Source organism: Pseudonaja textilis, chromosome 12 (genome assembly GCF_049901715.1).
Source record: "Pseudonaja textilis isolate UNSWEBS1 chromosome 12, rPseTex1.2, whole genome shotgun sequence".
NCBI classification, from domain to species: Eukaryota; Metazoa; Chordata; class Lepidosauria; order Squamata; family Elapidae; genus Pseudonaja; species Pseudonaja textilis.
In genome coordinates, this window is record NC_142001.1 from 16645657 (window position 1) to 16673524 (window position 27868).

The 27868-nt window shown below is 40.1% G+C and overlaps 1 protein-coding gene across 2 annotated transcripts; it reads left to right on the forward strand.

The window, feature by feature from the left end:
* The first annotated feature begins 643 nt into the window (after positions 1 to 643).
* On the forward strand, positions 644 to 27593 carry CUL4B (cullin 4B). Of its 2 annotated transcripts, none has more exons than XM_087941100.1 (21): positions 644 to 3206; positions 4132 to 4716; positions 7126 to 7241; positions 10082 to 10184; positions 10515 to 10585; positions 11416 to 11489; positions 12668 to 12830; positions 12919 to 13008; positions 13147 to 13229; positions 14170 to 14237; positions 14930 to 15048; positions 15719 to 15911; positions 16555 to 16659; positions 17371 to 17481; positions 18888 to 18973; positions 20110 to 20217; positions 21012 to 21125; positions 22146 to 22251; positions 22373 to 22545; positions 22997 to 23149; positions 24274 to 27593. In XM_087941100.1, the coding sequence occupies exons 1-21, from the start codon at positions 3062 to 3064 to the stop codon at positions 24367 to 24369; spliced, it is 2862 nt and encodes a 953-aa protein (XP_087797226.1). In that variant the 5' UTR covers positions 644 to 3061; the 3' UTR covers positions 24370 to 27593. The 2 variants fall into 2 exon arrangements, with proteins under 2 accessions (XP_087797226.1, XP_087797227.1); XM_087941101.1 differs by lacking the exon at positions 644 to 3206 and adding an exon at positions 3220 to 3248.
* The last annotated feature ends 275 nt before the right edge of the window (positions 27594 to 27868 follow it).

Here is a 27868-nt window from a genome sequence, read left to right on the forward strand (position 1 = left end):
CATCCAATGGAATCTAAGCCCAACTGCAGCTTTTATCACTGGTGTTCCTCGACCTTGGCATCTCCTTGAAATTTATTTATGTATTCTTTCAGTGATCTTAGCAGCTGCAAGATTTGTGGACTTCAAGTCTCAGAATTCCCACCCCCCAGTGTGTTTATTTGGGGAACTTTGATTAAACCGTGGCTTAATGCACTGCGATTTAGTTGATATGGATGGCACTGAGTAGCAATAGTTCCTATATACCACTTCATGGTGCTTTTACAACCCTCTCTAAGCGGTTTAGAGTCAGCCACTTGCCCCCAACAATCTGGGTCCTCATTTTACCAACCTCGGAAAGATGGAAGGTTAAGAGGCAACCTCAAGCCTGGTGAAATTCTAGTTGCTATTTGCCACAATAGATGCTGTTTTAGGATCTCTTTTCTGAGCACATAGTCTCTTGAGACTGAAGAATGCCAATTCGAAATGTAATATAATTCCTTTTTAAACTGGGGAAATGTGTTAAGTGGTAGCAAAAACCTAGTCTGAAGTGAAGATTATCACTGTTACATGAGATCATTGTTTTTATTTCCATCTTAAGAAAAAGGTATTGCTAATGATACTTAAGTCAGTATTTATGAATAAAAAACATTTGAAGTTGAATCTGCAGTTTTTATTTTTAAAGTAAAGCTTTGGATACACGATTCCCAAAAAGTTCAAAACCAACACGGATGAAAATATACTAACTACCGGTAGTATATTTAAGAAAATAAAATTAGAAATAAATAAGGACTGAAATCAAAACAATCTTTTAATATATAACAAACATTAAATACACTGAGATTACATGACAAAGAAATTCATTCCAAGCTATTGGACCAGGGGTTAATATAATTAGTAGACATGACAGGCTCCAAGAGAAAATGTAGTTTTTATTGACATTACATATAAACTCTTCCAAGCCACTTTCTCACAAAAAATCAGAATAATATAAATGATTAACAAAACTTCAGTATACAGAATAAGTTGAAAAAAGCGAGCATTTTTTAAACTTATATCCCCATTTCTGTTCTAGTGAACATACAGAACACCAAGAAAAAGCCAGGTTAAATATTCACCTTATTAAAAAGATTAAAGGACAAAAAGTATCCTACAAGATCTTGAAACTGATGCTTGTAAGTGAAAACTGAAACCAGATTTTTTTTTACCTAAAACCAGATCAAGTAGTAGTCAAAAAGGCTACCCTTCAAGTACCCTAAAAAATTAGGTCATTCATATTAAACTGCCCTAAAAAAAAAAAAAATCAGGAAGTATCCACAGGTGCATTTTAGATGTGAATTTTAAACAAATCAGAATTATTCTCCTCCATCCCAGTTAATTCCTGGCATCAAGAAACCCACCTTTATTATTATTATTATCTCTTTTATTCATTAAACATGAAACTCAGAACTGAACATTTAAAAATGTATCGCAAATATAATTGACTAGCGCTGATGGTTGATATGGGTTGCTGTCAGCAACCTAGGTATCAACTAAGTATCTTATTAAAATGTACAATGTTCTGAGTAGCAAAGCTTTTTGCAGTTCCCCTGGTGTTATAGCAAGCAACAGCAATTTTTTGATGTATTTTGCAAAATTCTTGGACATGGTACCAAGTGCCCTGATGATGATGGGTATAACTGTTACATGCTTCATCCATGATCCATTATATTATTATTGACACAAAAAACAAGAGTGTACACAGCAAACGAGGTAACTATGCTGCGTTTCGTATCACAAATCACTAGTCGAACACTTCCCAAGCATTGAGGACTACGTGATGTATCAGCAGGTTATGCGAGCAGATCCCAGTAAGGTGGCCTTCTGCAACTGACAAATGGTGATTTTGTCAGCCCCAATTGTTTACAAGTGCTTGCCTAGGTCTTTAGGCACAGCACCCAGTGTGCCGAGTACCACTGGAACTACCTGCACTGCTTTATGCCAGAGTCTCTGCAGTTCAATTTTCAAGTCTTGATATCTGGTGATTTTCTCAAGTTGTTTCTCATCGTTTCTGCTGTCACCAGGTATGGAAATGTTGACGATCCACACTTTTTTCTTCTCCACAATCATGATATACAGGGTATTGTTCCAAAAATACTATCGTTTACACAAAAAACAACAGTGTACACAGCAAACAAGATAACTATGCTGGATTTTGAAAATCGAACTGCAGAGACTCTGGCATAAACCAGTGCAGGTGGTTCCAATGGTACTGGGCACACTCGGTGCTGTGCCTAGACTTAGGCAAGTACTTGACAACAATTGGCGCTGACAAGATCACCATTGGTCGCTGCAGGCCACCTTACTAGGATGTTTGCATAATCCGCCGATACATCACGCAGTGGGAAGTGTTCGACTAGTGATTTGTGATTTTAAAAAAATTGTTATTATCTTTTATTCATTAAACATGAAACTCAGTCAACTGAACATTTAAAAATGTATCACAAATATTAACTATTATGTTATTATTATTCCTGTTCTTCCAAATGGAGTTTAAGTTTCCAACAGGTAGAAATGGGGAAGCATCTAGTTGCAGCTCAAGGCCCGGCCACCGATTTCACCGCCCGCCCAGGGACGCCCTTGCGAGGCTGACTGATTACCACGCACCCACCCCTTCCTCCTCGCTTCCGAAAGGCAGAGCCAGGGCCAAGGCAGTCCGGCGTTCCCTGGAAGAGAAAGGCGAGCGCGACCCCAACGGGCCAAACCCACGAGAGCCTGGAGGCGGGGACCAAAGCCTTCCCCTCCCCGTTTCCTCAGTCCCTTCCCGGCTGGGAAAGAAAAGGACGGCGGACCCGCCTCTCTCCATCTTCGCCGGGCAGGAAGGGAAGGAAGGGGTAGTTGCTCTCCCACTCCGCTTCCGCTCTTCGTCACGTGGGAGGCACCCCCAGCTACGGAAACCAACGAGGCTCAATCCCGAAGGGGTTAGATTTCGCCCCCCTCCCTCCCGGCATCTGGATTACGCCGAGGGAAAGGAAGGCGAGGAAGCGCCGCTACGGGTGCCGGCGAGGCCTCGGGGGGGTCTCTGCCAGGCGAGGAGAGAACGCGGATGCCCCCGCCTCCTTTCGGCGTCCGAGAGCGGCCGTCGAAAAGAGGCGACCCCGTCGGCCCCGCGAGCGCGGCTCGGCGCGCCATGGCCGGCCGCTCGAGGAACCCGCCGCTTCAGCAGCCGCCCGGCGATACAATCACTTCCGGTAGGGCAGAGGGCAGAGGGGAAGTGGGTGCCAGGGAGCGGGGTGAGGCGGAGGGGGGGGGGAGGGAAAGGAAACCCCGGGCGGACCTGAGGGGGTGTCGCGGGGACGGCGGGAAAAGGGGGCGGAAAACCGGTTCCGCGCGTCTCCCCGCCGGCTTCCACCCCTCCCGAGCGCGGCGGCGGCGTCTTTCAACCCCTGCCTGCCGCCAGTGGCGGCGGCGGCGGCGGCGCTACTTCCGGACGGCTCGCCTCCCGGCATGCCGCGCGGCCGGAAGTGCCGCCATCTTTAGGCCCCTTGCTTTGCTTCTTTTTTTTTTCTTCTCTTCCTTCCTTCCTTCCTTCCCTCCCCTTTTCCCTTCTTCCTAGCATTGACAATAACAAGCGGAGCTACTCGCCCGCCGGCCGCCCTCCTTCCCCCTCTTGCGGGCCGCGAAAGAGGCGGGGAAGGGGGAAGCGAAGCCCCGAACCCCCGAAAGCGAGAGCCAAGAGGGGCGGCCTCAGGGCGGGAGAGCGAGAGAGAGACAGGACCCCCCTCTCTCCGCCTCCTCTGCCCGTCTGAGGAAAAAGGGGCAGAGTTAGCGGGGTAGGGAAAAGGAAGGGACCAGGCCCGTCGACAGAAGCCAGAGCCAGAGGGGAATCTTCCTCCCCGCACCCCTCCCGAAAGGCGAAGGGGAAAGAGAGAAGCGGGGGCTTCTTTCCTCCCAGAAGAGAGGAGGAAAAATAAAAGGGGGGGTCGAGGAAGAAGAAAGAGGAGGCCTCGCCCGTCGTCGTCGTCCCTTTGGGCTTCGTCTCCCCACCCCACCCCACTCCAGGCGACCTTCGGTGACACCATCTCAAGCTCCCGCCCCCCTCTGCGTGCCTGTCACACCAGGAGGATTTGATGCCCTTCAGCCTGCTCACCTCTGTGGTGTTCATGTTTCCCACAGGTTTCTCTTCCCCCAACCCCCCAGCAGCAGCAGCGGCAGCTCAGGAGGTCAGACCTGCCACGGATGGTAGCAGCAGCTCTTCCTCCTCCTCTTCCTCCTCCTCTTCCACCACCAAGAAGAGAAAGTTGAACAGCAGCAGCAACAGCGGTGAGAGAGAAGACATCGTCGACTCCATCTCCTCCTCCTGTTCGTCCCTCCTGTCTCGAAACAGCGGTCCTTCCTTGCCCGGTCTCCTTATCACCGCCTCCACGGCCTCCTGTTCTTCCTCCTCCTCCTCTTCCTCAGGGCTTGCTTCTTCCAACCACCACCTGCAGAAGAAGCTGCGTTTCGAGGACTCCTTGGATTTTATTGGACTGGATGTGAAGATGGCCGAAGAGTCGTCCTCTTCCTCGTCCGCCTCGTCGCCGGCTGCGTCTTCGCAGCACCAGCAGCACCAGCAGCTCAAAAACAAAAGCCTCTTAATCTCCTCAGTAGCAGTGGGACACCACGCCAACGGCCTGACCAAAGCTGCCTCCTCCACTGTCTCCAGTTTTGCAAACAGCAAACCTGGGTCAGCCAAGAAGTTAGTGATCAAGAACTTTAAAGGTAACCGGCTGCTGTCGCACGTAATCTCTTTAACGTCTAATATCTGAAGGGGAAACCGCAGCGTAAGGCACATATTTCACCGTAGCTCTTGCCACAGGATTTATTCCTCTACTATACAGCTGTATTGTTCCTGAAGGTAGCTGGTTTTCTGCCTACATGCAAAACCAACTAGCTTTTTATAAGAAAGGAAGACATCTTCAGATATTATACTTAATCATTGTTTGAGGAAATGTTATTGTAGCCCTTTTGTTGAACCCCCATGACTTCTGTTGAGTCCCTGCGATCCACTGAGGAAGGAACTAGTCTCCCTTTATTTGAACACCCTGGATAGGAATTCTATGTCTTTTTTTTTGTCCTGCATTTGGAGAATATGGCAAAATCTTTTTAAAGGAGATAGATGGATATATGTATTTTAAATATAAATAGATATTAATGGCAACTTGAAGAAACTGCTTACTTAGGTGCACACTTCCCAAATATTTCTTACAAGGCAAATGGAAATTGTCCCTGCATGCTTTGTCAAATTCATATACATGAATCTGTGCAGTAGAGTTTTAGTTTGTATTAGAGCAGAATGGTACAAAACAATATGCTGCTTAACTATGTTTTCCCTTTCTACAATCAGTTTGCTTGTTTACAGTCAGTTTGGGTTTCTTACAGTAGTCAATCAGACAGATGTTCAAACTGCATTTGGCATTTTTATCTACCTATCACGCCCTTCCTAAGGATCTGGGATAACCAGATGTGATTTAATAATATGAAAGGTATCCTCATAGGATGTAAGCTGTGTTCTGAATAAAGCTGCCTTTTGCAATTGACTGGTGGTGATTTTGTCAATGCTGATGTTCAAGTGGTGCTCCAGTTGTTTTGGGATTACACCCAAGGTGCCTATTACTTTTGATACTACCTCCCCCCCCCCCTTTTTGTCACAGTCTTCTGTTTCCATTTGCAGCTCTTTTTTTTTTTGTCTTCTGTATTATTATGTACTTTTGAGTCACATTTTGATTCTTGGTAACTGGACCAGTTTCAATTTCGTCAATTTTCTTGATAAGTTTTTTCAGAATTGATTTGCCATTGCTTACTTCCTAGGGATGAGAAGAGAGTGACTGGCCCAGGGTCATCCAGCTGGCTTTGTGCCTAAGCAGTCATCCAAACCAGTGGAGGAAAAAAAAGCAAGGGATTCTTTAAATGGCCTTCTGCAACAACTTGCCCCAACTGATCTGAAAAATCTTCTAGAATTGATTGGGAGTGCAGAGGATTTGATGTTCATTTTAAGTCAAGTTGAAACTAGATTATCCTGACATAATTTTGAAATAATGGATACAATAACACGTGGATATTCTGGTCCTCTAAGGTTGAGACAAACAAGCACCTTTAGATTCTTTGGTAATTTCCTATGGCTGTGAAGTTGAAGAGAAAAGAGTTAGGGTACTTCTGTGCATAATGTAGGAGAAAATTATTTGTAAGATATTTAAACATGCTTTTCTTAATCAGAAGATACTACAATTGTACATTATGTGTAATAAACTGACATTTTAAATGTTGCTCATACATTGTATGCTTATCAAGGTTTTTGGTTCTAAGAAGAATGATAGCGGTGTTCTGTAATTCTGTTTCAGGGAATAAATGCATCATATCATTCTGGCTGTCTCTGTTAAATAACATCTTATCTATTAACAAATTACTCAGACATGCCTTAGTTTTGTAATTTTAGCCAAAGAAATAACAGTGAACTTTTTATATGAAAACTTTAAGCTATATAGATCAATTTCTGTCTTTTTAGACAATTTGTACATTTCCTTGTTTTCACTTGATAAGGATAATTTTAGCATATAATTCATTTCATACTATAGATCAATATTATGCCGTTTGCTTGTTTCTTTTTTGGTTTATGTAATCTAAAATTATACATCATGTACTGCCTGTCATTGAAAGCCAAGATAATCAGCTGTCCCTAGTTGATTTTCTCTTATTTTAAGCTGGTACAAAATAACAAGAAAAAGTTGTGGTTTTAAAGCTGAACACATTAGGTACATAAGGGATTCCGAAATGGATCTGAGAGATTGTGACAATGCATAAGGAAGAAATATCCAAATAGATAGCATTCCTCTTCAGTTTGCATTAAAAAATTGAATCAAAATCAGTATTCTGTGCTAATATACTGATGTATCCTAAGAAACCTTACTGACTTGTTCAGGGCCAAATCTCCAAAATTACAGAGCAAAAATTGGTATTCCTTTTTGTCTCTAGATATAAAAAATATTTCTTTCTGGTTTATGAGGTTGTCCCCCCCCTCCAAAAAAAAATTATTGAAGTTACTGTTGGGAAGCGCAAGCACTATACCAAATCAGTTTTCTGTGATGTTAAATGACAGTAACATTTGCTGTAAAGAACTGTGTCTTCTTCCAGACAAACCTAAACTGCCTGAAAATTATACGGATGAAACCTGGCAAAAACTGAAAGAAGCTGTAGAAGCGATTCAGAACAGTACTTCAATTAAGTACAACTTAGAAGAACTTTACCAGGTAAGCCTTTGTGGATGTACTTTCAATCCACTGGTAAACTTTGCAACAGTTCCAAGGATTTTCTCCACTTTCTAGGATGTGGTTGAGATCCCATCTTCACATTCTAGATGAGATGCCGTCTCAGTTAGACAGATGGCAAAATTAACAAGAACATCTTCACGATGAGCTGATCTTCAGGCTTTCTCACTGTAGAAACTGTACAATATCAATTTGTTTTTTGTGAAGTGTCTCTTTTGATTGTCTGCACGCCAGCCACATTCTTGGGATGCAGTGCTAGCCTGGGCCACAATTTGCTCTGCTAGATACAGGACAGAATTCTCTTATTTGGGGGTGATTGAAGCCCCCCTCTGGGTAATGCCAGTTTGCTTTAGTTATTTTCCAGTTTGTGCCATTTTTTTCTTTGTTTTTATCATGGCATTCTTTTGCTCTGTGTATTTTTATCTGTGAAGCACCCAGACTTCTAGGGAATTGGGTGTCTTGAAATTTTAATAAATAAAATCCACCAGTAAAAGTTCCGTTATCAACTAGTTTCAAACAAATCAAACACCTGCATTCCTTTCATTGAAAAAAGGCAAAGAAAGTAAGTACACAACAGACTCTCCAAATTGATTTTTTCCTAAGAAAATTAAGCCTTTTTGACTATTTGAAAATCAGAGAACAAGGTTAAAATATTTCAAGCTCTGCCCTCAGTACACATCTGGTATCTTATTAGCTTTGTTAAGTACAAGAACCAAAAACAAATCAGTTTTGTTATAAAAAGTGCTGGCTTATTATAAAGATATTTTTAGTTACTGTGTAGTTAAAAATATTAAAACATTGATGTGTACATTTCCATGTTCCATTTAAATTCCATTTAATGTTCATGGTAATAAATATTTTACTGCCTGAAAAATTATGGCAATCCTCTATTTTAAAAACTTAAACTGTTTAAGTATCAAATTATAGATACATTTCATGGATATTTAACAGGTTCATTCTCTGTTCTTCATGATTTCAGTATCAGTTCTTTTTTCCATGTGTTGATTTTACTGATTGTTGTTGGTTTAAAGTTCTGTACTAGTATAATATTATGGAAAAAATGGTAGGTAATTTTAGTTTAGATCTACTAGTTAAACTGAGAATTAAATACGGCATTTAACTGAAGATTTGATAAATCACTGGTATTCAGTAGGTGTATGGCAAGCCTTATTGGTCTATCCCAAAGAATCTCTGCAGTCGGTTTAACATACCTTAAAAACCCACTAAGACTTTGCTTAAGTCTTCATAATATGATTATGCATGCTTCTATAAATTGACCTCAATCTTGTTCTGTTTATATCTTCCGTGTTAGTTTTATTTTCCAAGGGTATCAGGTGCAGATTTTTGGAGTTAAAAGGTTTGTTTGGTAGGACATTAACAGTGTGTTCCCAACCCACCAGGATCATTGTGTAAGTGGGGTTTTAGATCTGGAAAACTACTGATTACTTCAAATAGATGCATTATTTCCTTAGACCAGAAAACTCTTGATTTTTTTTTTAATATGAAGCACGACTATTTTAAAAAGGATTGCATTGGAGGGTTTTTAAGTTGAATATGTTAGAATTTTTTTAAAAAAGTGATTGACATTTTATAAGAACATTATATGTTATGACCCTTGTGTTCACTGTCGTGTGATCTAAAGGCAGAAAGTACAGCTTGTTAACATTCATCTTGTGAACCTTGTGAGCAATCCCCAGAGCATGTTGAACCAAAATTGGACTAGTTTGTGGGTAATGGATTAAAAAGTGGACTTTGCAGATCTGGGAGGCATTTTTTTCATAGCTGAGTCTTGCCAGTTTACACGCCAGTTTTGAAAGTGCAACCTTTGACAAGCCATATGATGCTTGAACCCTATTAAGGGAAGCATTCAATTATCAAGAAAAGCATCTTAACTATTAAAACAATCTTTTAGTGTTTCTAATTGAGGTGACTTAATGTATTTGAAGGGAGTGAAGTAAACTATATTTGCTCTATCTGTGTTTTGTTCAGGTTCTGTGTGTGTGTGTGAAGGAGAGCGCAAGCGCACCATTGCACACAATCATACATATGAAATTCTGTCAAGGCCTTAGCAGACCCCTCTGATTTAGTATGTATTCAGAGCTATATTTTGGAAGGCAAAGCAGCTGCATTTTCTGTGGACATGATTTGTCTGGGTCTATTTTTAATACCTTGAGTTAAAAATAGTCATATGTTTGCTGGTAACTAAAGACTAAATAAAACCATGCTCTCTAAGACCAGCAGAACTGGTAAATGGATCTACCTCTAGCTATGCTTTTTTTAAGTACCATTATCTAAGTCATGGCAAGATTTAGCGCGCTCTCTCTCTCTCTCTCTCTCTCTCTCTCTCTCACACACACACACACACACACACACACACACACACATCAAAGAATTGAGACACACCTGTTGTGAGAACCCAATACGTTTCTTGACACATTGCTTCCTCTGCTGGCAAAATAAAGAAATGTAAAATTAACATCTTTGCAGCCATTCCTGCTATGGGGGTTATCCATAAAGTGGTACGTTGGTCTGAAATAGCCTTGTTATGAGTCTAGCATAGTGATCCTTCTTTCTTTCCGTTTCTTTGCTCTTGAAGTTAGCGCTCTGTGGCTTCAGAGAGTAGAACAATCATTTCATGGATGGTCTCTTCTAAATCTTGATATTTGAGTTCTCGTTTTTTTAGGAAGCCTGCGCTTGCTTTTACACCACATGGCATGACAAACAGAAATTGCATTTTCCGTTGCTAATGTGTTAGGCCAAATAAGGAGAAGAGTAGTAGTGGTAATTCTTGTATTTTCTTTCTCTCTTTTTTTTTTTTTAAGGCTGTTGAAAATCTTTGCTCCTACAAAATTTCTGCAAATTTGTACAAGCAATTAAGGCAGATTTGTGAAGACCATATCAAAGCACAGATTCATCAGTTCAGAGAATATCCTTTATAATAATGTCATATAAATGAAAAGCATGCCAGGGCCTTGTTAACTGTTTTAGCAATTCTCATTAATTAAGAAATGTGGCACTTGTTTTGGTAGTTACAAAATACCTAAAATATTCCAGCAGAAGAGAAATGTATGTTATCTGCCAACTAATCGGTTTAATCATTAAACTGAATATAAGCACATTCTTACTGGCGCTTGCCATGTGTATGTGGATGCTCACATTTAACCTTTGGGAACAGAATATTAAACTACTAAGTAAACTTCCGCTAAAGCGGTATCAGTGACAATGTTTTCAAAAATATTCTTAACTGCTTCCTCAAGGATTCGTTGGACAGTGTTCTTTTTCTTAAGAAAATAGACAAATGTTGGCAAGACCACTGCAGACAGATGGTAAGTCTCCTTTGTTTTCTAAATGTTTCTAAAAGCTTGGAACTACAGATGTTTATCTTCTGTGGCATTTGAAAACTTTCCCTGGAGGAACTTTGTTTACCTGAGCTTGCACCGAAGGAGTAGATCAGGTTGTCCAACCTTGGCCACTTTAAGAGTTGTGGACTTCCAACGGCCAGAATGACTTGACTAGGGGATTCTAGGAGTTGAAGCCCACAACTCCTTAAAAGTTGCCAAGGTTGGACACCCCTGGATTAAGATGGTGCCTCAGGAAAAGACAATTGGACATTCATGGACAATTTAACTGATCATTCCATATTGTTGACTGTCAAAAAAAAAAAGATTCTAGTAATTTGTATTTAGCAACAATTTGGTTGGGGTCATATTGAGGGGAATTTAAGAATTCAGATTTATCTCCACTGTATCAGTTCTTTCTGTTGAAAGTTAGCCGATAGCAGGAAGCTTCTAGAAGGTTGTTTTTTTTTCTGGGGACAGGAAATAGGAGAATACGTATTGGGAATACCTTTCACCCTCCTGAAATATTTATCTATGGGGCCATTAAAAAAAATCTGTGCCACTGATCATAAAGAATTATAAGAAACAAGATCAGTCTCTAAATTCTTTGTGAAGTGTTTGACACAATGGCAGTCAATAAGCACGGATATCTGAAAGTAATTTCCCTTCGATTAAGTGCCTCTCCCTTCCAAATTAATGTATCTAGACGAAGGCGAATGATTTTACGTTCTTTTCATCCAATAAATATACAGTAGGCCTTAAAATCGGTCAACACGTGACACCATGTTTTTTTTTCTTTCTCTCATTCTTTCTTGCAGATAATGATTAGGAGTATCTTTTTGTTCCTGGATCGAACTTACGTTCTCCAAAATTCAATGCTGCCATCAATTTGGTAAGGGAAGAAAAATAGTAATATTGATTTCCCGCTTCCGAAAGCTTTGTCATTGATTCATCATTTTTCTCACCTTCTGCCCTGATGGAAGGATGGCCCGTCCACAGTGGATAGAGAACCTTGGAACAAAACCAAGAAAATGTGTTCCCTTTCCCTTTGTATATCTCACCCTGCCAAAATCTTCATTAAAATGTGTGGGGTTTTGGGTTGTATTCAAAAGCCAGTTCAAATAAATAGCAAACTCTTTGAAAATGTGTCGTATGAATGAGAGAGAGACATGATGGCTAGAATGTTGCTTGGATCTAACCTGTAATGTCTGAGTTGGGTTACTGGCTTCCCTAAGTTACAAATCTTTATGGTTATAAGATACAGTTTATAAATCAGAACATACTGCCAACCCAACTAATTCTTCATTAGAGGCAGTCCTCAACTTTACGACCACAATTGAGCCAAAAACTTTTGTTACTAAGCGAGATGTTTGCTACGCGATGTTTGCAAAGTGGGTTTTGCCCCATTTTATGACTGTTCTTGCCATAGTGACTAAGTGAATCACTGCTATTGTTAAGTTAGGATCACGGTGGCTAAGTGAACATTCCCCATTGATTTTGCTTGTCAGAAGGTCGCAAATAGGGGATCACATGACCCCAGGACCCTTTACCATCATAAATAGGAATCGGTTGCCAAGCACCGGGATTTTGATCACATGAACGGGGGGATGGTGCAACAGTCGTGAGTGTGAAAAGTCACTTTTTTTCAGGGCTGTTGTAACTTCAAAATGGTCACTAAACAAAAGGCTGTAATTTGAGGACCACATGTAATTGATTAAATCATGACTGGAGATTATCCGTCATCCAGGTCATGGTCCCAAAGGTGCTTTTTTTTCCAAGAGGCAACTGGACTTTCTGGTTTTGTTTTTTTTCCCTTTGAAGACATTTCGCTTCTCATCCCAGAAGCTTCTTCAGCTCTGAGAACAGAAGAAGCTTCTGAGAGAAGCTGAAGAAGCTTCTGGGATGAGAAGCGAAACCTCTTCAAAGAAAAAACAAGAAAGTCCAAGTTGCCTCTTGAAGGAAAAAAAAAAAAAAGCACCTTTGGGATTAAATGCCTTACCAGAACCAACAAACCTAACAACTGATTCTTACATTCTTTCTTTTTCTTTTTTTTTTCTTCCACCCTTTCAGGGATATGGGGCTGGAATTGTTTAGGACTCATATAATTAGTGATCAGAAAGTCCAGAACAAAACCATTGATGGCATTCTTCTCTTGATCGAGAGGGAAAGAAACGGAGAGGCTATTGACAGGAGTCTACTCCGTAGCCTCCTAAGCATGCTTTCAGATTTGCAAGTAAGAGCCGCCTTTCGGGGTAAATCTGCCTAAACATTGAGCGGTTGGAGCATCCTGAAAGTAATTCTCTTATTACTCTTCCCTTCAGATTTATCAGGATTCTTTTGAGCACAGATTCTTGGAAGAAACAAACCGTCTCTATGCTGCAGAAGGACAGCGGCTTATGCAAGAAAGAGAGGTATTTTATTGACAATTCCAAAGCACCAGTTTTTCTAATTCCTCCTTTTTCTGAGCAGATTTCCCTCTTATCCACCCCTCCAAAGAAACCATCCGTTGCCTTGTTACGATTTTCTCCATAACTGATTCAATCTTCCAGGTCCCTGAATATCTTCACCATGTCAATAAACGCTTGGAAGAAGAAGCAGACAGGATTATAACGTACCTGGATCAAAGCACTCAGTAAGTATTCAGCCTCTCTTGATATGCAGGAGTGATTTCTCCTTCAGCCATTGCTTTTTGCTAGCATGAAATTATGAGCTTTTTTTTTTTTTTTTGGTCTTTTACATGTCTTTCCTCTCTTTGAAGTTCCAGGAGGCAAAACCCTATTTATTTTTGCTTCTCTTCCCCGCCCTAAAGCACCCTGTAATATCAGTAGTCTTGATAATCGGGGGGCTCCTTTGCAGATGTTCTATGTGGAAAAATTGTGTGTGAAACTGACCTCTCGTCGTCAATTTAGTGTATGTTCGGTTGCAGAGTCCAAAGAAAGTGAATAACGGCATATCCATTCAGTGGGTTTTCATGTCAGATCATTTTCTGCCTACCTAAAGAAGGCAGGAAAGATGAAAGGAAATGCAAAATAGCTTTTACCCAGTGCTGGGATTCAGATATTTTTTTTTTTACTACCGGTCTGTGGGCGTGGCTTGGTGGGCATGACAGGGGAAGGTTACTGCAAAATCCCCATTCCCTCCCCACCCCACTAACCTGCTTTCCAGCTCTGTTCTCCTGTGCAGGGCAACCAAAGAAGACTCAGCCGATCAGCTGGGACTTAATGGGAGGCAGAGAAGAGATGGGGGTGGGGCCAGTCAGAGGTGGGATTTGCCTGTCCGCTGAATTACTCAAAATTTTCTCTACCAGTTCTCCAGAACCTGTCAGAACTGATTGAATACCACCTCTGCTTTTACCCCCCAAAATAAATAGATAGATAGATAGATAGATAGATAGATAGATAGATAGATAGATAGATAGATAGATAGATAGATAGAGGACAGACCACCGTAATGTTGTTGGAGAATGTTGATGCTTAAACTGGGATAATTCTTGGTGTTCTGCTTAGACAAATAATTTGAACGGTTAAAGAGTGAGCAAAAAGGATTGTAATTCTAAACTCTTTCTCCTCTAGGAAACCACTAATCGCCACTGTAGAAAAACAGTTGCTAGGTGAACATTTAACATCCATTCTGCAGAAAGGTAACCCATCTATCTTTTTAGAAATCTTCTGTTTACTGCTTCTTCGGGGCTTTGGGTTCCCTGAGCTGGGTAGAAATGAGCCAATCGGGTGATGATTCATTCATTCTCTCTCTCTCTCTCTCTCTCTCTCTCTCTCTCTCACACACACACACACACACACACACACACACACACCCTTGTTTCCATATCCCATGATATCATATTCCAGACAGGCCTGCATGTCCCATTCTCCTTATGGGAGGAAAGGAACCACAGGAATGCCATTGGTTGCACTTTGCAATACGCACTAATGGAAATTGAGAAATGCTTCTGAAAGTAAAGTGGGTTTTTTTAAAGTCCTTTCTAACATTATAGAATATTAAAAGTCTTGAACAAGCTCTGTCTAACCATGGTGTTAAATTGTTTAAAACTCTACTTTTTAAATATACTTCCTCCAAGAAAATCATGGAGGCATAAATAGTCCCCCTCTCACATCGTTATTTTATCCATTTCATCCTGTTTTAATGGAACTGTAATCACTTAAGAATAAACATGTCTTGAGATTTTTGTGTTTTAGTTGACAAATGCTTTGATTCCAAAATGGCTCTGGGGGGAAAATGTTTTCTTGTTCTCACACAGAAAAACTTAATTTTGAAATACTTCGTCTCCATCAGCCTGCCTTAACTTAGAATCACTGTGCTTTCATTTTTTAGGTTTAAATCATCTCCTGGATGAAAATAGAATTCAAGATTTGTCACTACTCTATCAGTTGTTTAGTAGAGTCAAAAATGGAGTGCAAGCTCTTTTGCAACAATGGATTGAATACATAAAGGTAATTGTGCCTGGCTAGTTTAAATTAAGTCGCAGGAATAAATTTTAAATCTGTTAAAGAAAAATACTTGCATGGTAATGAATATAGATGTCAAAGAAAATTGCATAAATCGTGGAATTTTTAAGTTTGTTGGCCTTTTGAAATAATCTAGCTTGTACTGATTCCTCCAAGGAATTTTGAAACTTGAGTGGGAAGCTTTTATTTCTGTTGAATTGTTTGGATTTTGCTCCCAAGTGGAGCATTTTCCTTGCTTGTGTTTTCAGAAAATCTTGTTGCATTCAGGAAGCATTTCTACCCAAGTACAAAAAGGGTTCTGTAAACAGCATTTATATGCTAGCATATAAATAGGCGTTGTTACTTGATTTTCTAATTTCCTTGGTGGGTTTTTATTAACTTGCTATTGGTTTTATCATATTTTATCTATATCTTAAATTAGTGTATTCTATTCCAATTCCATTTTAGACTGTATTTTACTCCAATGTCATTTTAAATCGCATTTTATCCAGTTCCATTTTAAATTGCTTTTATCAAGGTTTAGCACTAATTTGTTTCTGGAACTCTGTACTTCAATATGGCCCGAGGGCCAATCAATCAATCAATAAAGAATATTAACTGGCTATCAATTATATTAGGAACAAATACCCTGTGATGTTCTTTGTGCTCCTCTTAGGCATTTGGTAGCACCATTGTCATTAACCCAGAAAAGGACAAAACCATGGTCCAGGAGCTGCTGGATTTCAAGGATAAAGTGGATCACATTATCGACATCTGCTTCTTGAAAAATGAGAAGTTTGTCAACGCCATGAAAGAAGCTTTTGAAACCTTCATCAACAAAAGACCCAATAAACCGGCTGAACTCATAGGTACAGCATCATTCCTTCAGGAGCTGCCAAATAGGACGCTAAAATGGATTTATAACTCAAAATCCCTGGGGGAGGGTGTGTGTACAGGGGTAGAGAATTTCCCAGCTTCTGTATTCTTGATGCCCTTTTCTTCAAAAAAAAAAAAAAAGATGGAAAAAAATATGAGCCTAAATACAAGCTGTCCTCGGCGTACGGCCCCCAAATATAACCCCAAATTTCTGTTGCTAAGTGAGACCCTTGTTATGTGAATTTTGGCCCCGTTTTAAGCATCTTTTGTGCCACAGTTTTTAAGCAAATCACGGCAGCTGTGAGTTAGTAACAACAAGTTGTTAAGTGAATATGGCTTCCCCATGGACATTGCTTGTCAGAAGGTCATAAAACGGAACCACTGCAACCGTCATAAATATGAGTCAGTTGCGAAGCCTCTGAATTTTGATCCTCTGGCCATACGCAACGGTCATAAGTCATAATGGTCCCCTATATCATTTTTTTTCCCGCACCGTTGTAACTTTTGAACAGATGAACAAGAAATTGTTCTTGGACCAAGATTAGTACCTTCCTCTGATCTGGAATAATATTTGGATCCATTATTCAAATCTGTACCATTATTTGTTTGTTTGCTTTTTCCCTTCTTCCTCCTCAGCTAAATACGTAGACTCAAAACTTCGCGCAGGCAACAAAGAAGCTACCGATGAGGAGCTTGAAAAAATGCTGGATAAAATAATGATCATATTTAGATTCATCTATGGTAAGAGCAGGGCTTTGTTTTTACATTAGCCAGCCATTGCTTGTGGCCAGATTTTAGGTATTGCGTACAAAATTATACATACTGTCATCTTACCTGTAAATGATTTTTTTTTTAGTTTTAATCGTAACGTAACACCTACAAAGAACTGCTTTAATCTTAATGTAAACCGCTTTAGACTTGATTGTAAAAACTTTGATTTTTGAAAATGTTGTCAAAAGTCTGGAATATCTTAACCGAGTCCGTTGTTGTCTCAGCTACTAACTTTCACCGTTTTAATTCCAACTTAACCTCTGTGGACCTCAACCCATATTGAAGAGGCTCCTAAGGGGGCATGCATGTGTCCTAACCTGTGTATCATCCCTGGCACATTTTAGTTTTTCTCATTGTGTTCATTCAAATTTGTAATTTTTGTTTGACAGGATTTTAAAAAATTGAAAAAAAATAACGGTTAAGCCCAAACCTTCCCCATTTCTCAAAGCAAATTGGGTTGGGATGAATGCAAATTGGCCTCCCATGGTAATGCCCAGGAAAAAAAAACGATATCCAGAGATATCCAGCATTGGTGACTTTTAAGACCTGTGGACTTCAATTCCCAGAATTCCCCAGCCAGCCATGCTGGGTTCTGGGAGTTGAAGTCCATAAATTTTAAAGAGTTGGGCAAGATTGGACATCTCCGCTTTATGTGTCAAAACCAACTTTCCATTTCTACAGGAAAAGATGTTTTTGAGGCCTTTTACAAAAAAGATCTCGCCAAGCGACTCTTGGTAGGCAAAAGTGCATCAGTAGATGCTGAAAAATCCATGCTGTCAAAACTCAAACATGGTAAGGTATTTTTTTTTAATGCACCTTCCACAAATGTTGCTCATGTCACTTGTATCCTGACAATTTACTCGTTTTAATATGGAATCTTTACCGATATAAAGGTAAACCTGTGTTTAGAAAAAAAAAACACCTCAGAATTGATAAAGCATTTCTGCTTGCAAAATGGGCACAGGTATTCATAAATTCTGTTTCTTTTTTCGGGTATTCATGTCTAATCCCAGTCAAGACATGCTAATTATGTCACATTCTGTGTCCTAAATCTAAGATTGAATCTTCTGCAGCTATTTTATAGCTCTCAGATTCCTGTGCAATTAGTTTTCCCAGCCTGTAACCAAAGCATGGAATGCGTGAAATGCTCACAAATCTATTGCATTTTGTTTTATAAAACTACAGCCTTTGCCCACTGTACCTCATAGCACAATAAATACGTCAGTCTTGTAAAACAAGGATACCAATTTGTTTCCCCTTTGGGAATTTGAGAGAATTGTTTATAATGGCAATTGAGTGGTTACACTTCAGGTTTTTATAACGCTTTCTACCTCAGAACAGAGGAAACTTTGCCACAAATTTGCAACCACTATGTCAAAAGATGCCCAGCTCATCTGATGCCACAGGTGGACAGGTTTCCCTGTCTCTCTTTTAGGATGCTTACAAGACGCTATCCTACACTTCTGCCGTTTGTTCTACTACAGCTAGTCCTCAACGTATGGACACAATTGAGGCCAAAATGTATGCTGCTAAATGAGAAATTCATTCAGGGAGTCTTGCTCGGTTTTACAACTTTTCTTGCCAATGTTTCTGCGGTAGTTAAGTTAGTAACCCAGTTGTGAAGTGAATGTTGCTTGGATCTAACCTGTAATGTCTGAATTGGGTTACTGGCTTCCTTAAGCTACAAACCTTTGTGGTTATAAGCTAGAGTTTATAAATCACCACATTTTGCCCAACTAATTCTTCATTACAGGCAGTCCTCAGCTTTACGGCCACAATTGAGCTCAAAACGTCTGATACTAAGCAAGACATTTGCTAAGTGGGTTTGGCGCCATTTTATGTCTTTTCTTACCATAGTGACTAACCTGAATCACTGCTATTGTTAAGTTAGGATCATGGTTGCTAAGTGAATATTCCCCCTTTGCTGGTCAGAAGGTCACAAAAGGGGATCACTGCGACCGTCATAAACATGAATCCTTTGCCCAGCGTCTGAATGCAAATCACATGACCGCGGGGATGCAGCAGCAGTCCTCAGTGTGAAAAACGGTCATAAGTCGCTTTTTTCAGCAGTTCCAGAGGGGAATATTTCTGAAAAGCATCAGCTTGCAAGCGGAGGATCTTTGAAAGATGACGTTAGGCAGGTGACAAATGATGAAATGCTTTTTAATGGTGCTTCTGATCTGACTGCTCTCTTGCAGAATGTGGTGCTGCTTTCACCAGCAAACTTGAAGGAATGTTTAAAGACATGGAGCTCTCTAAAGATATTATGATACAGTTTAAGCAAGTAAGGACGCAAAGTCTGCCATCGTAGTTTCTTTCCTTTTGGCAAGCCTCTCCTCTCTAGACCTCTTCTTTCTATTCTTCTACTGTCTTCATTTTTATTTTATTTTTTTTGGTAGTACCCTTCCTACCTGGGTTTCCCCAAAAATAAGACCCAAAAGTGTGAATGTAACATTGACCTCTTCCCTCTCTCTTTTTATTAATGGAAGCATTTCTACTTCAATAAGTGAATAACGTGTTTCCTGAAAGTAAGACCTTGTATTTATATTTATAGTTATATGTACATTTACATTTACAATTTACATTTAGATAGATAGACAGACAGACAGATAGACACACACACACATATCCATCCATCCACCAAAAAAGCACCAGGTCTTATTTTCGGGAGATGTCATCCACTGACTAACCTCACTTGTGCACATCGCTCCCGGCCTCCTTTTCGCTTTCAGAGGCCGCCAGGAACTTCTTCTGGGCCAGCAAGGCTTTCCTGAAGGCCTCTGCAGCCAATAGCAGAGCTCTGGATCGATCCAGAGCTTTGTTATCAGCTCCAGAGGCCCTTCAGGAAAGCCTTGCTGGCTGCCGAAGAAATGGGCTGGCAAGGTAGGTGTTGCGGTATGTGAGGCCTGGTTGTAAGATAAGTAATAGGGCAGTCCCACCCTCACCCTAGCTTAATTTTTACCAGTCTACTCTGAAGTGGGCGGGAACTTAATTAGGGCTTATTTTGGGGGGTAAAGCTTATATTGGACGCATGTGTAAAAATCAAGCTAGAGCTTAGTTTTAGGGTAGGTCATATTTTCGGGGAAACAGGCTATTTTACTATGGCGTTACCATGGGGAACTCTTGCCTTAAAGAACTGGGTCACTGTTCCATTATATAACTCTCTGGTAACCTTAAAAGTGCTGCAGGAATAAAATAGGAAAAATTGAAAGAATTCCTTTCTAAGTCCTCCTCCTCCTCCTCTTTTAACGGCCCCATGATCCCTTGCGGGGTGGAGCGGGGGCAACTGAATAGAGCTGAGCGTTTACTGGCCGGTTGCTCTTCCTATCGCCAATTCCTTTCTCGGTAGTTTGGAGAAAAGAATGCAAATGCACATGTCGTTCTGAACGGTCCTCCTTTGTGTCTTTGATTCTGTCGTAGTATATGCAAAATCAGAATGTACCTGGCAACATTGAACTCACCGTGAATATTTTGACCATGGGCTACTGGCCTACATACGTGCCTATGGAGGTCCATCTACCATCAGAGGTAAAAAAAAAATGTACAGTGGTTTTGAAATGAAAGAATTCTGTTAGCTGTCCTTCAAGGATCAGATAAGGAAGAAGTAGAATATTTAATGGGATGTGAATATGATGGTGACACACTTGAATGGGCAACCATAGGGGAAACTTTGTTTTGTAATGTTTGAAACATGGATATGGATTGAAATGGTACACAGCACAGATAAAAGTATAAGTATAATTACTTTGAAAATGTGAAAACCTTGAAAAGGATATGTAATAGATTTAAAAATGAATGAGAGAGTTATAAAATAAGCCTGAAGGAAGTATTTGAGGGGGGGAAGTTAAAGAATATTTAAAGTAGTGATAAGATATGAAATTGAATATGAAAGATGAAAAATGAATATGTAAATGAGATTATATCTGTATGGATTTGAAAACCTGGAACCAAGCTGTTCACTAAAAAAAGATGTTTTATTTTTCTTTGTTTCGTGAAAACCAAAATATTTTTCTTTTAAAAAGAGGGGGGAATCAGATAGGGAGACTAGTGCCATAGTTAATAAGTAAAATATATCAGGTTATAATTCCCCTTTTTCACTCCGTTGAAACGAACCATCCAGAACTGAGGGTGACCACGTCAATCTCATCGGTTTAGTTATAATATAAAATGCCGGCATCAAAGTCATTGTAGCTAAGTCGGCATTCGGATTTTAAAAGTGCAATTATAGGTTCATCTGGAGTCAGGCAAAAAGAAAGGAGATCGAGGAGGAAAAAAAAATAGGTTTATTTTATCTTTAAAGTCTGTGTTTCCGTTCCGTTCAGATGGTGAAGCTGCAGGAAATATTTAAGACTTTTTACCTGGGAAAACACAGTGGCAGGAAACTTCAATGGCAATCAACATTGGGGCACTGTGTATTGAAAGCTGAATTTAAAGAGGTAAGGTTTGCTTTGGGTTTGTTTTTTTTTTTCCACCATAGGTGGAAATATCATTTTGCAGATTGGAAAGATTTGTACCAGCATTTTTTAAAGCAAATCTTACTTGCATCCCTAAACTCTGTTCGGCTGTCTTGAATTTTAAATGCTTTATAAGCAATCCTCGACTTACGACCATAATTGGGATTAGAATTTCTGTGGCTGAGTAAGGCAGTTGCAATGGCCATAAATGCGAGGACCGGGTGTAAGTCCCTTTTTCAGTGCCAGTATAACAGTCATTGCCGGCTGGGGAATTCTGGGAGTTGAAGCCCACACATCTTCCAGCTACCAAGGTTGAGCAATGCCGACATAGATCGTAAGACCTTTAATGTCATGATAATGACAGTGATCATTATAGATGAGTGCTCCAACACGGCTTTAACAGACTTAACAGATAACCCAAGTTGGAAGGGACCTTGTAGGTTATCTAGTCCAACCCTCCTGCCCAAGCGGGGAGACCCTACACCATTTCTGACAAATGGCAGTCCAATCTCTTCTTGAAAACCTCAAGTGATGGTGCTCCCACAACTTCCAAAGGCAACTTCTGTTCCATGGGTTGATTGTTCTCCCTGTCAGAAAACTTCTCCTTATTTCCAGATTGAATCTCTCCTTGTTTAGTTTCCATCCATTATTCTTTGTCTGGCCTTCAGGTATTTTAGAAAATAGCTTGACTCTTTGCTCTCTGTGGCAGCCCCTCCAATATTGGAACCTGGTCCTTCTCTTCCCTAGACTAGCCAGGCCCAGTTCCTGTAACTGTTCTTCATATGTTTTAGCTTCCAGTCCCCTAATCATCCTGGTTGCTCTTCTCTGCACTTTTTCTAGAGTCTCCACATCTTTTTTATAATGTAGTGAGCAAAACTGGATGCCGTATTCTAGGTGTGGTCTTACTAAGGCATTATAGAGATTACTTTGAAGCAAGCATTTCACCATGAAGTTTTCACTCATTCGGCTTCAGTTCAATTCATATTTTTCCCCCCCTGGCAGGGCAAGAAAGAGCTCCAAGTATCTTTGTTCCAGACTTTAGTGCTACTTATGTTTAACGAAGGTGAAGAATTCAGTTTAGAAGAAATAAAGCAAGCGACCGGAATAGGTCAGTATTTGAAGGCTGCTCGTAACGTCTGAGTATGCACCGTTCAGATGCTGAAGCGTGCATTTCTCTCCCTCTCTTTGTGTGTGTTTGTCTTCTCTCTCTCTCTCTCTCACTGCTACAGAGGATGGAGAGCTAAGGAGAACCCTCCAGTCATTAGCCTGTGGCAAGGCCCGAGTGCTGGCCAAAGGTCCCAAAGGGAAAGACGTAGAAGATGGGGACAAATTCACTTGCAATGATGACTTCAGGCATAAACTCTTCCGGATAAAAATCAACCAGATCCAGATGAAAGAAACGGTAATTTGTTTTCCCTTCCAAAAAATAAAAAATAAAAATACCCTGAGCCTAAATCAGATGTAAAAGAAGGATCTCCAACCTTGGCACTAGGGTAGTTGTGGACTTTATGACTTGGGGACTTCAACTCCCAGAATTCTTCAGCCAGCATGGCTGAGGAATTCTGGGAGTTGAAATCCCCAAGTCATCCTGCTGTCAAAGTTGGAGAGCCCTCTGTTTAAAAGAAATAGGTACCCTTAAAACCCCAAACACTGATACTTTTGAACATCCCAAAGATAAACGAACTATAATTTAAATTAATTTAGAAATGGACTATCATTTAGATCCATCCCGACACCTTTGAGGATGTTTGAATTAACACCTCTTGACGCCAGGCTGGGAAAGCCTGAATGAATGGATTAATCTCCTGTTTGCTTTTCGGAGGCCAAACTTTTTGCTTGTTTTCCTTCCACAGGTAGAAGAACAAGCTAGCACTACAGAGAGAGTCTTTCAGGATCGTCAGTACCAAATTGACGCAGCAATAGTGAGAATCATGAAAATGCGCAAGACGCTTACCCACAATCTGCTTGTCTCTGAAGTATACAACCAGCTGAAATTCCCAGTAAAGGTAGGTCCCAGGGTATGTTTAAAATGGGACTCTTCATAATTTTGGCTTACCAGCAAATAAACATCATCGTGTTAAACGTTCCCATTGTTTCTTTCTATCCCACCTTCGTTGTTTTTATAAATAGCTGAAGGTGGTGAAGATACATAATACTCCTTTCTCTTCCTATTTTATCCACAACAACAACTCTGTGACTGTGAGGTGGAACAGGTCTGAAGTCACCCAGCCATGGCTAAAGCAGGATTAGAACTCAGCATCTCCTGGTGATTGGCCCTAAGGCACCCAGATGGCTTTCATGCCTAAGGCAGGACTAGAACTCACCGTCTCCTGATGATTGGCCCAAAGTCATCCAGCTGTCTTTTATCCTAAGGCAGGACTAGAACTCACCGTCTCCTATTTTCTAACCTGGGTGCTTCACTCCTGGACCAAACTGGCTCTTATTTTGCCCATTGGCTTCTCTTTATAAGTGATGAAACAAAAATGACCGTGTCTTTCATTCAAGCTAGGAACTTTTTGGGAGTTGTTCTTCTCAAGACAGAAGAGCTTCTGGATCTAAGGACAAATCATTTTTTCCAGCTTCAGCTTCTCCTGATAGGAACCAACCAGAAGTTATACTCCATTCAGTGCAACTACCACAGCCGGAGCTGTCTGGCTGTTAGCTGTGTCCATTAACAAGAAGATCTAGCCAGACTGGTTTAGATTGGCAAGCACCAGCAAGCAAATTTACTAATAAGCCAAAATTCTGTGCAAATGCAACCATCCTTTGCTGCTTGTAGTACTTTCCCAACATCCAAACCATCCATTTTACTTTAATACCGAGCATAGCTAAATGATTTGCTTCATTTAAAGTGGCAGAAGCTTTTTCTCAGGAAAATAATCTTTTAAAAAAAAAATTCCAAATGAAGTCAAAAGTATTTTTTTTACCTAGGTAGACATGTCCACGTTTTGTAGACCTCAAAAGTACAAACATTTCTGATTGCAAATCCAGGCATACCAAAAGCATCAGATAAAGCCAGCATACCGATGCGAAATAAGTCTTTTTAAATGTACTTCATTCGTTCTTTTAAATCTGTTTTTTTTCTTTCCTTACGCAGACGTTGTTTCTGACTTCTTGTGTTGTTTTTCAGCCTGCTGACCTTAAGAAGAGAATAGAATCGTTAATTGACAGAGACTACATGGAAAGAGACAAGGAGAATCCCAATCAGTACAACTACATTGCATAAAACACACAATGAGCCTTTTTTTTTTCCTTTTCTGCACACTGATGTTCTTGGTTACTGATGGATAAACAAGCCTGTTGATCCCATTAAATTAACCTTTTTTCTACTACCAATGACTGAATGAAAGCAACCTCTAATGGGATTGTGGGCAGGGGGGAAGAAATATAGTCAAGTGGTCTTTTTTTTTTTTTCCAGTGGCTTTACATGCCCGTTTAAAAGAGTAGTATTTACATTTTTACGAAGAATGCTGTTGAACTCTTTGCATGATATTTGGTATGAACTGTGGAAGATTGCAAGGAAGTATCCGGTCTCTGTAATTGCACCCCTTCCTTCAGGTTTGAAGGGACAGCCTCTCTTTAGCACATCGCGCTCATCCCATTTTGAAAAGGAAAAAAAAAAACCTAAAATGTGTAGCGTTTTTATTAAGAAAACAAAACCCCCAAGTTACAACCTTTTTTTTTTTTAAAAAAAAAAGACGCTTAAACTGCATGCAAATTTCTAACCGCTATACGAAATTATTGGGTTTTGTTTATTGGACAACAAAGCCTATGTGGATTGGCAATCTTCAGAATGAAAAGCTGCTCTCATATTTCCTAAACATAACAAAATTGTTCTGTAGGTGTTAGAAAGAAAAGCACGCCACTGGATTTTCCCAAGGTTGAGAACAGGAACCTGCCTAAAATGCTTGGATATGTGGTGCAAATATTACTGTGAAAAGCTTAAGGGAATTAGGCTGCTGCTTACTTCCTTCATCCTTAAGTGTAAGTACTTTTAAAAAAACAAGTCATGATATCAGAGTTCATTGTGAAGGGGGGAGAATTTTTAGAGGATCATTATTTCAGAAACTCTTAATGAATGTCAGGGTGTGATGTGATAGCTGCACTGGATGTTTATTTTCCCCACTCCCCCGTGCAAAATTGGAGGTTTTACCCTTCTTCTGAATTGCACATGTTTTATTGTTAGACCAAGAATTGAACAGGTATTTATAAAACGGTGCCTTTCATCCCATCCAGCTACAGTCAGGAGGAGAGTTGTAGCTTAAACCAGTGTTTCTCAAACTTGGCAGCTTTTAAGATGTGTAGGCTTTGCTGGCTGGGGAATCCGGGATGTTGTAGTCCACGTGTCTTAAAAGTTGCCAAGTTTTTTTTTAAACAACAACAACACTAGCCTAAGTAATACCTCTGCTCTCTCTTGGTTGAGTCATGCTGGATTCTGGAAGGGGGAGGAGACCATTTCTGGACAGGCTGGATTTACTGAGCATGGTTCTCATCATAATGGTACCTTTTCCCCACCTGGTCCTGTTAGTAAGGGGCTATAAGTCAGCTAGCAGGGAAAGTCTAAGAGCTGCTTATCATCTCTTCCAGTGCCCGGGGATTTTCAGATACATACAATTCTAAGAGAACATTAGGATGGTATTAAAGAGCAACCCAAACGCTGCTTTTGAATCACAGCGGCTTCTCAGTAACCTACCTTCATTGCTTTGAATTTGTTACACCAAGTCTGTGGGTAGGCTGAGTTGGTTTTTCCATCAGAAGGTCCTGCACTGTTGCATCCCATCAAAAATCCTGTTTTTAATCAGACGCTTTCAAAACCAGTATCCATGTTCAGTATTCATCTCTATGAACAGCCAAATCCAGCGCTAATCATAACTGTGGCCCTTCAGAACTGACCTGGCGGGGGTTTTTCCTTAACCTGTCCAACCCAGAAAATCTCTGGATTGAAAATTTATCAGACATTTTAAAGCTACCTTCTCTCTTCCTGGCACAGACCTCCAGTGGAAATATTTAGCCATCCATGGCCTTCCTAGCCTGGTCATCTAGAAAATGAATGTTTCCTGCCTAAGAGCGACCTTTATGTACGAGCGTCTATCTTCCATCTAGGCTAGTTTAGCAGGCCATCTTCTTGGTACATCTGTGTCTAGGAACTCAGGGAGACAAGCATTCCTCACAGAAATTGGGTTTCTTTTAAACCTCCAATCGTCAAGTGATGCTGGGGAGTTGTTATTTTTTTTCTCCCTTAAAGAGACTCTGTAAGAGGAGAAAAATGTTCATAATAAGTCAGTTCACCGAATCATTTTCCCTAAGTGATGCTGAATAATAGCTATTTTTCAGCCATATCGGCCAGCAACTTTTCTTTCTGCTGGCGTCGTGTGCCTGCTTTATGGAGCCATAAAAATATTTATAATAGATATGTATATAAAAATGACTGACTTTTTCCCCCCAACCAGGGGCTAAAGCAGAGACCCACAGCTTGTTTGGACATAAATTTTTAAAATCTTTTTTTTTTTCCTGTTGCATGCAGATTATAGCAGCCGCCTTTGTATGAAATCAGAATTTCTGTTGATTTTAGTTTGAAGGTTTTTTAACCAAAAAAAAAAAAAAAACACTTTATAGCCAACAAAATGATTTTTTTTTGCTAATTTACATTTAAGTGACCACATGGTTTCAGAATTAATGGCAAAGGTGTTGTACAAAATTATTTGTTCTATAGTATACACAAAGGTGCCAAAGTACACATTAGTTAATTTAAAGAAAATAGACAATTGTTAATGTTATTTTAGCTGTGGTTTTATTTACCTTTATTCATAATTCAGATGCTCGTTTTATCTGTCTAATGCGTGCCCCATTTCTGTGTGTTTAAACGTGTGTTCCCGTCTTGATTTCTCCAAAACGCAAAACATTTTGTCTTTCTAATTTTCTTCAAAATAAAATGTTTTTTTTTTTTTTTTTTGTTTTGTGCATTGGAAAAATACCACTTCTACTTTTAGTGACTATATAAGAACATCACCACCTCCCTAAATGTTTAAAACTCTAAAAGAGTCCAGCAGCATTCAAAAATGTAATATACTTTTTTGTATAGACACATTCTTTGGAAAGAATATCTTTGCAATGGGTGGAGGGAGGGGACAGACAGCAGCGGGAGGGGAAAAAATAATCCTGTTTCTTTTAAGAAGCCACTTCAGTAGGCTATTTAAGATTGTGCTTGTTTATTGCATAGAAGTGTTCTATTTACACAGGTCTGCAAAGAGGACATGTCCGCATTAATTCCTTCAATGCAAATAAAATACCAAACCCGAAACAATTTTCAAACGCTTCATAAGTCAAAGTGGATGGGGTACAGAGTCTCTTTGGTAAATAATGTAAATACATGTCCTTTAAAAAGAGTGAGTCTGTTATCTAGGTATTTTGTGTCATTTAATAAATAATAAACAGTTTTGTGTTGCTAAAGTCTTCCTCGGTCGTGTGTGGGGGTGAAACGAGTTTGTGACGATGATGTGCCTATCGCTTCTCGGGTTGACATTGGGCTATTTAAAAAAAAAAAAACTCACTAAAGATAGTCCTCAGCTTACGACCGCAATTGAGCCCAAAACCTACGTTGCTAAGTGAGATTCAAGTGAGATTTGTCCCATCTAACAACTTTTCTTGCCGCAGTTGTTAAATGAATCATTGCCGTTGTTGAGTCAGCAGCCCGCTTGTTAAGTGAATCTGGCTTTCCCCATTGA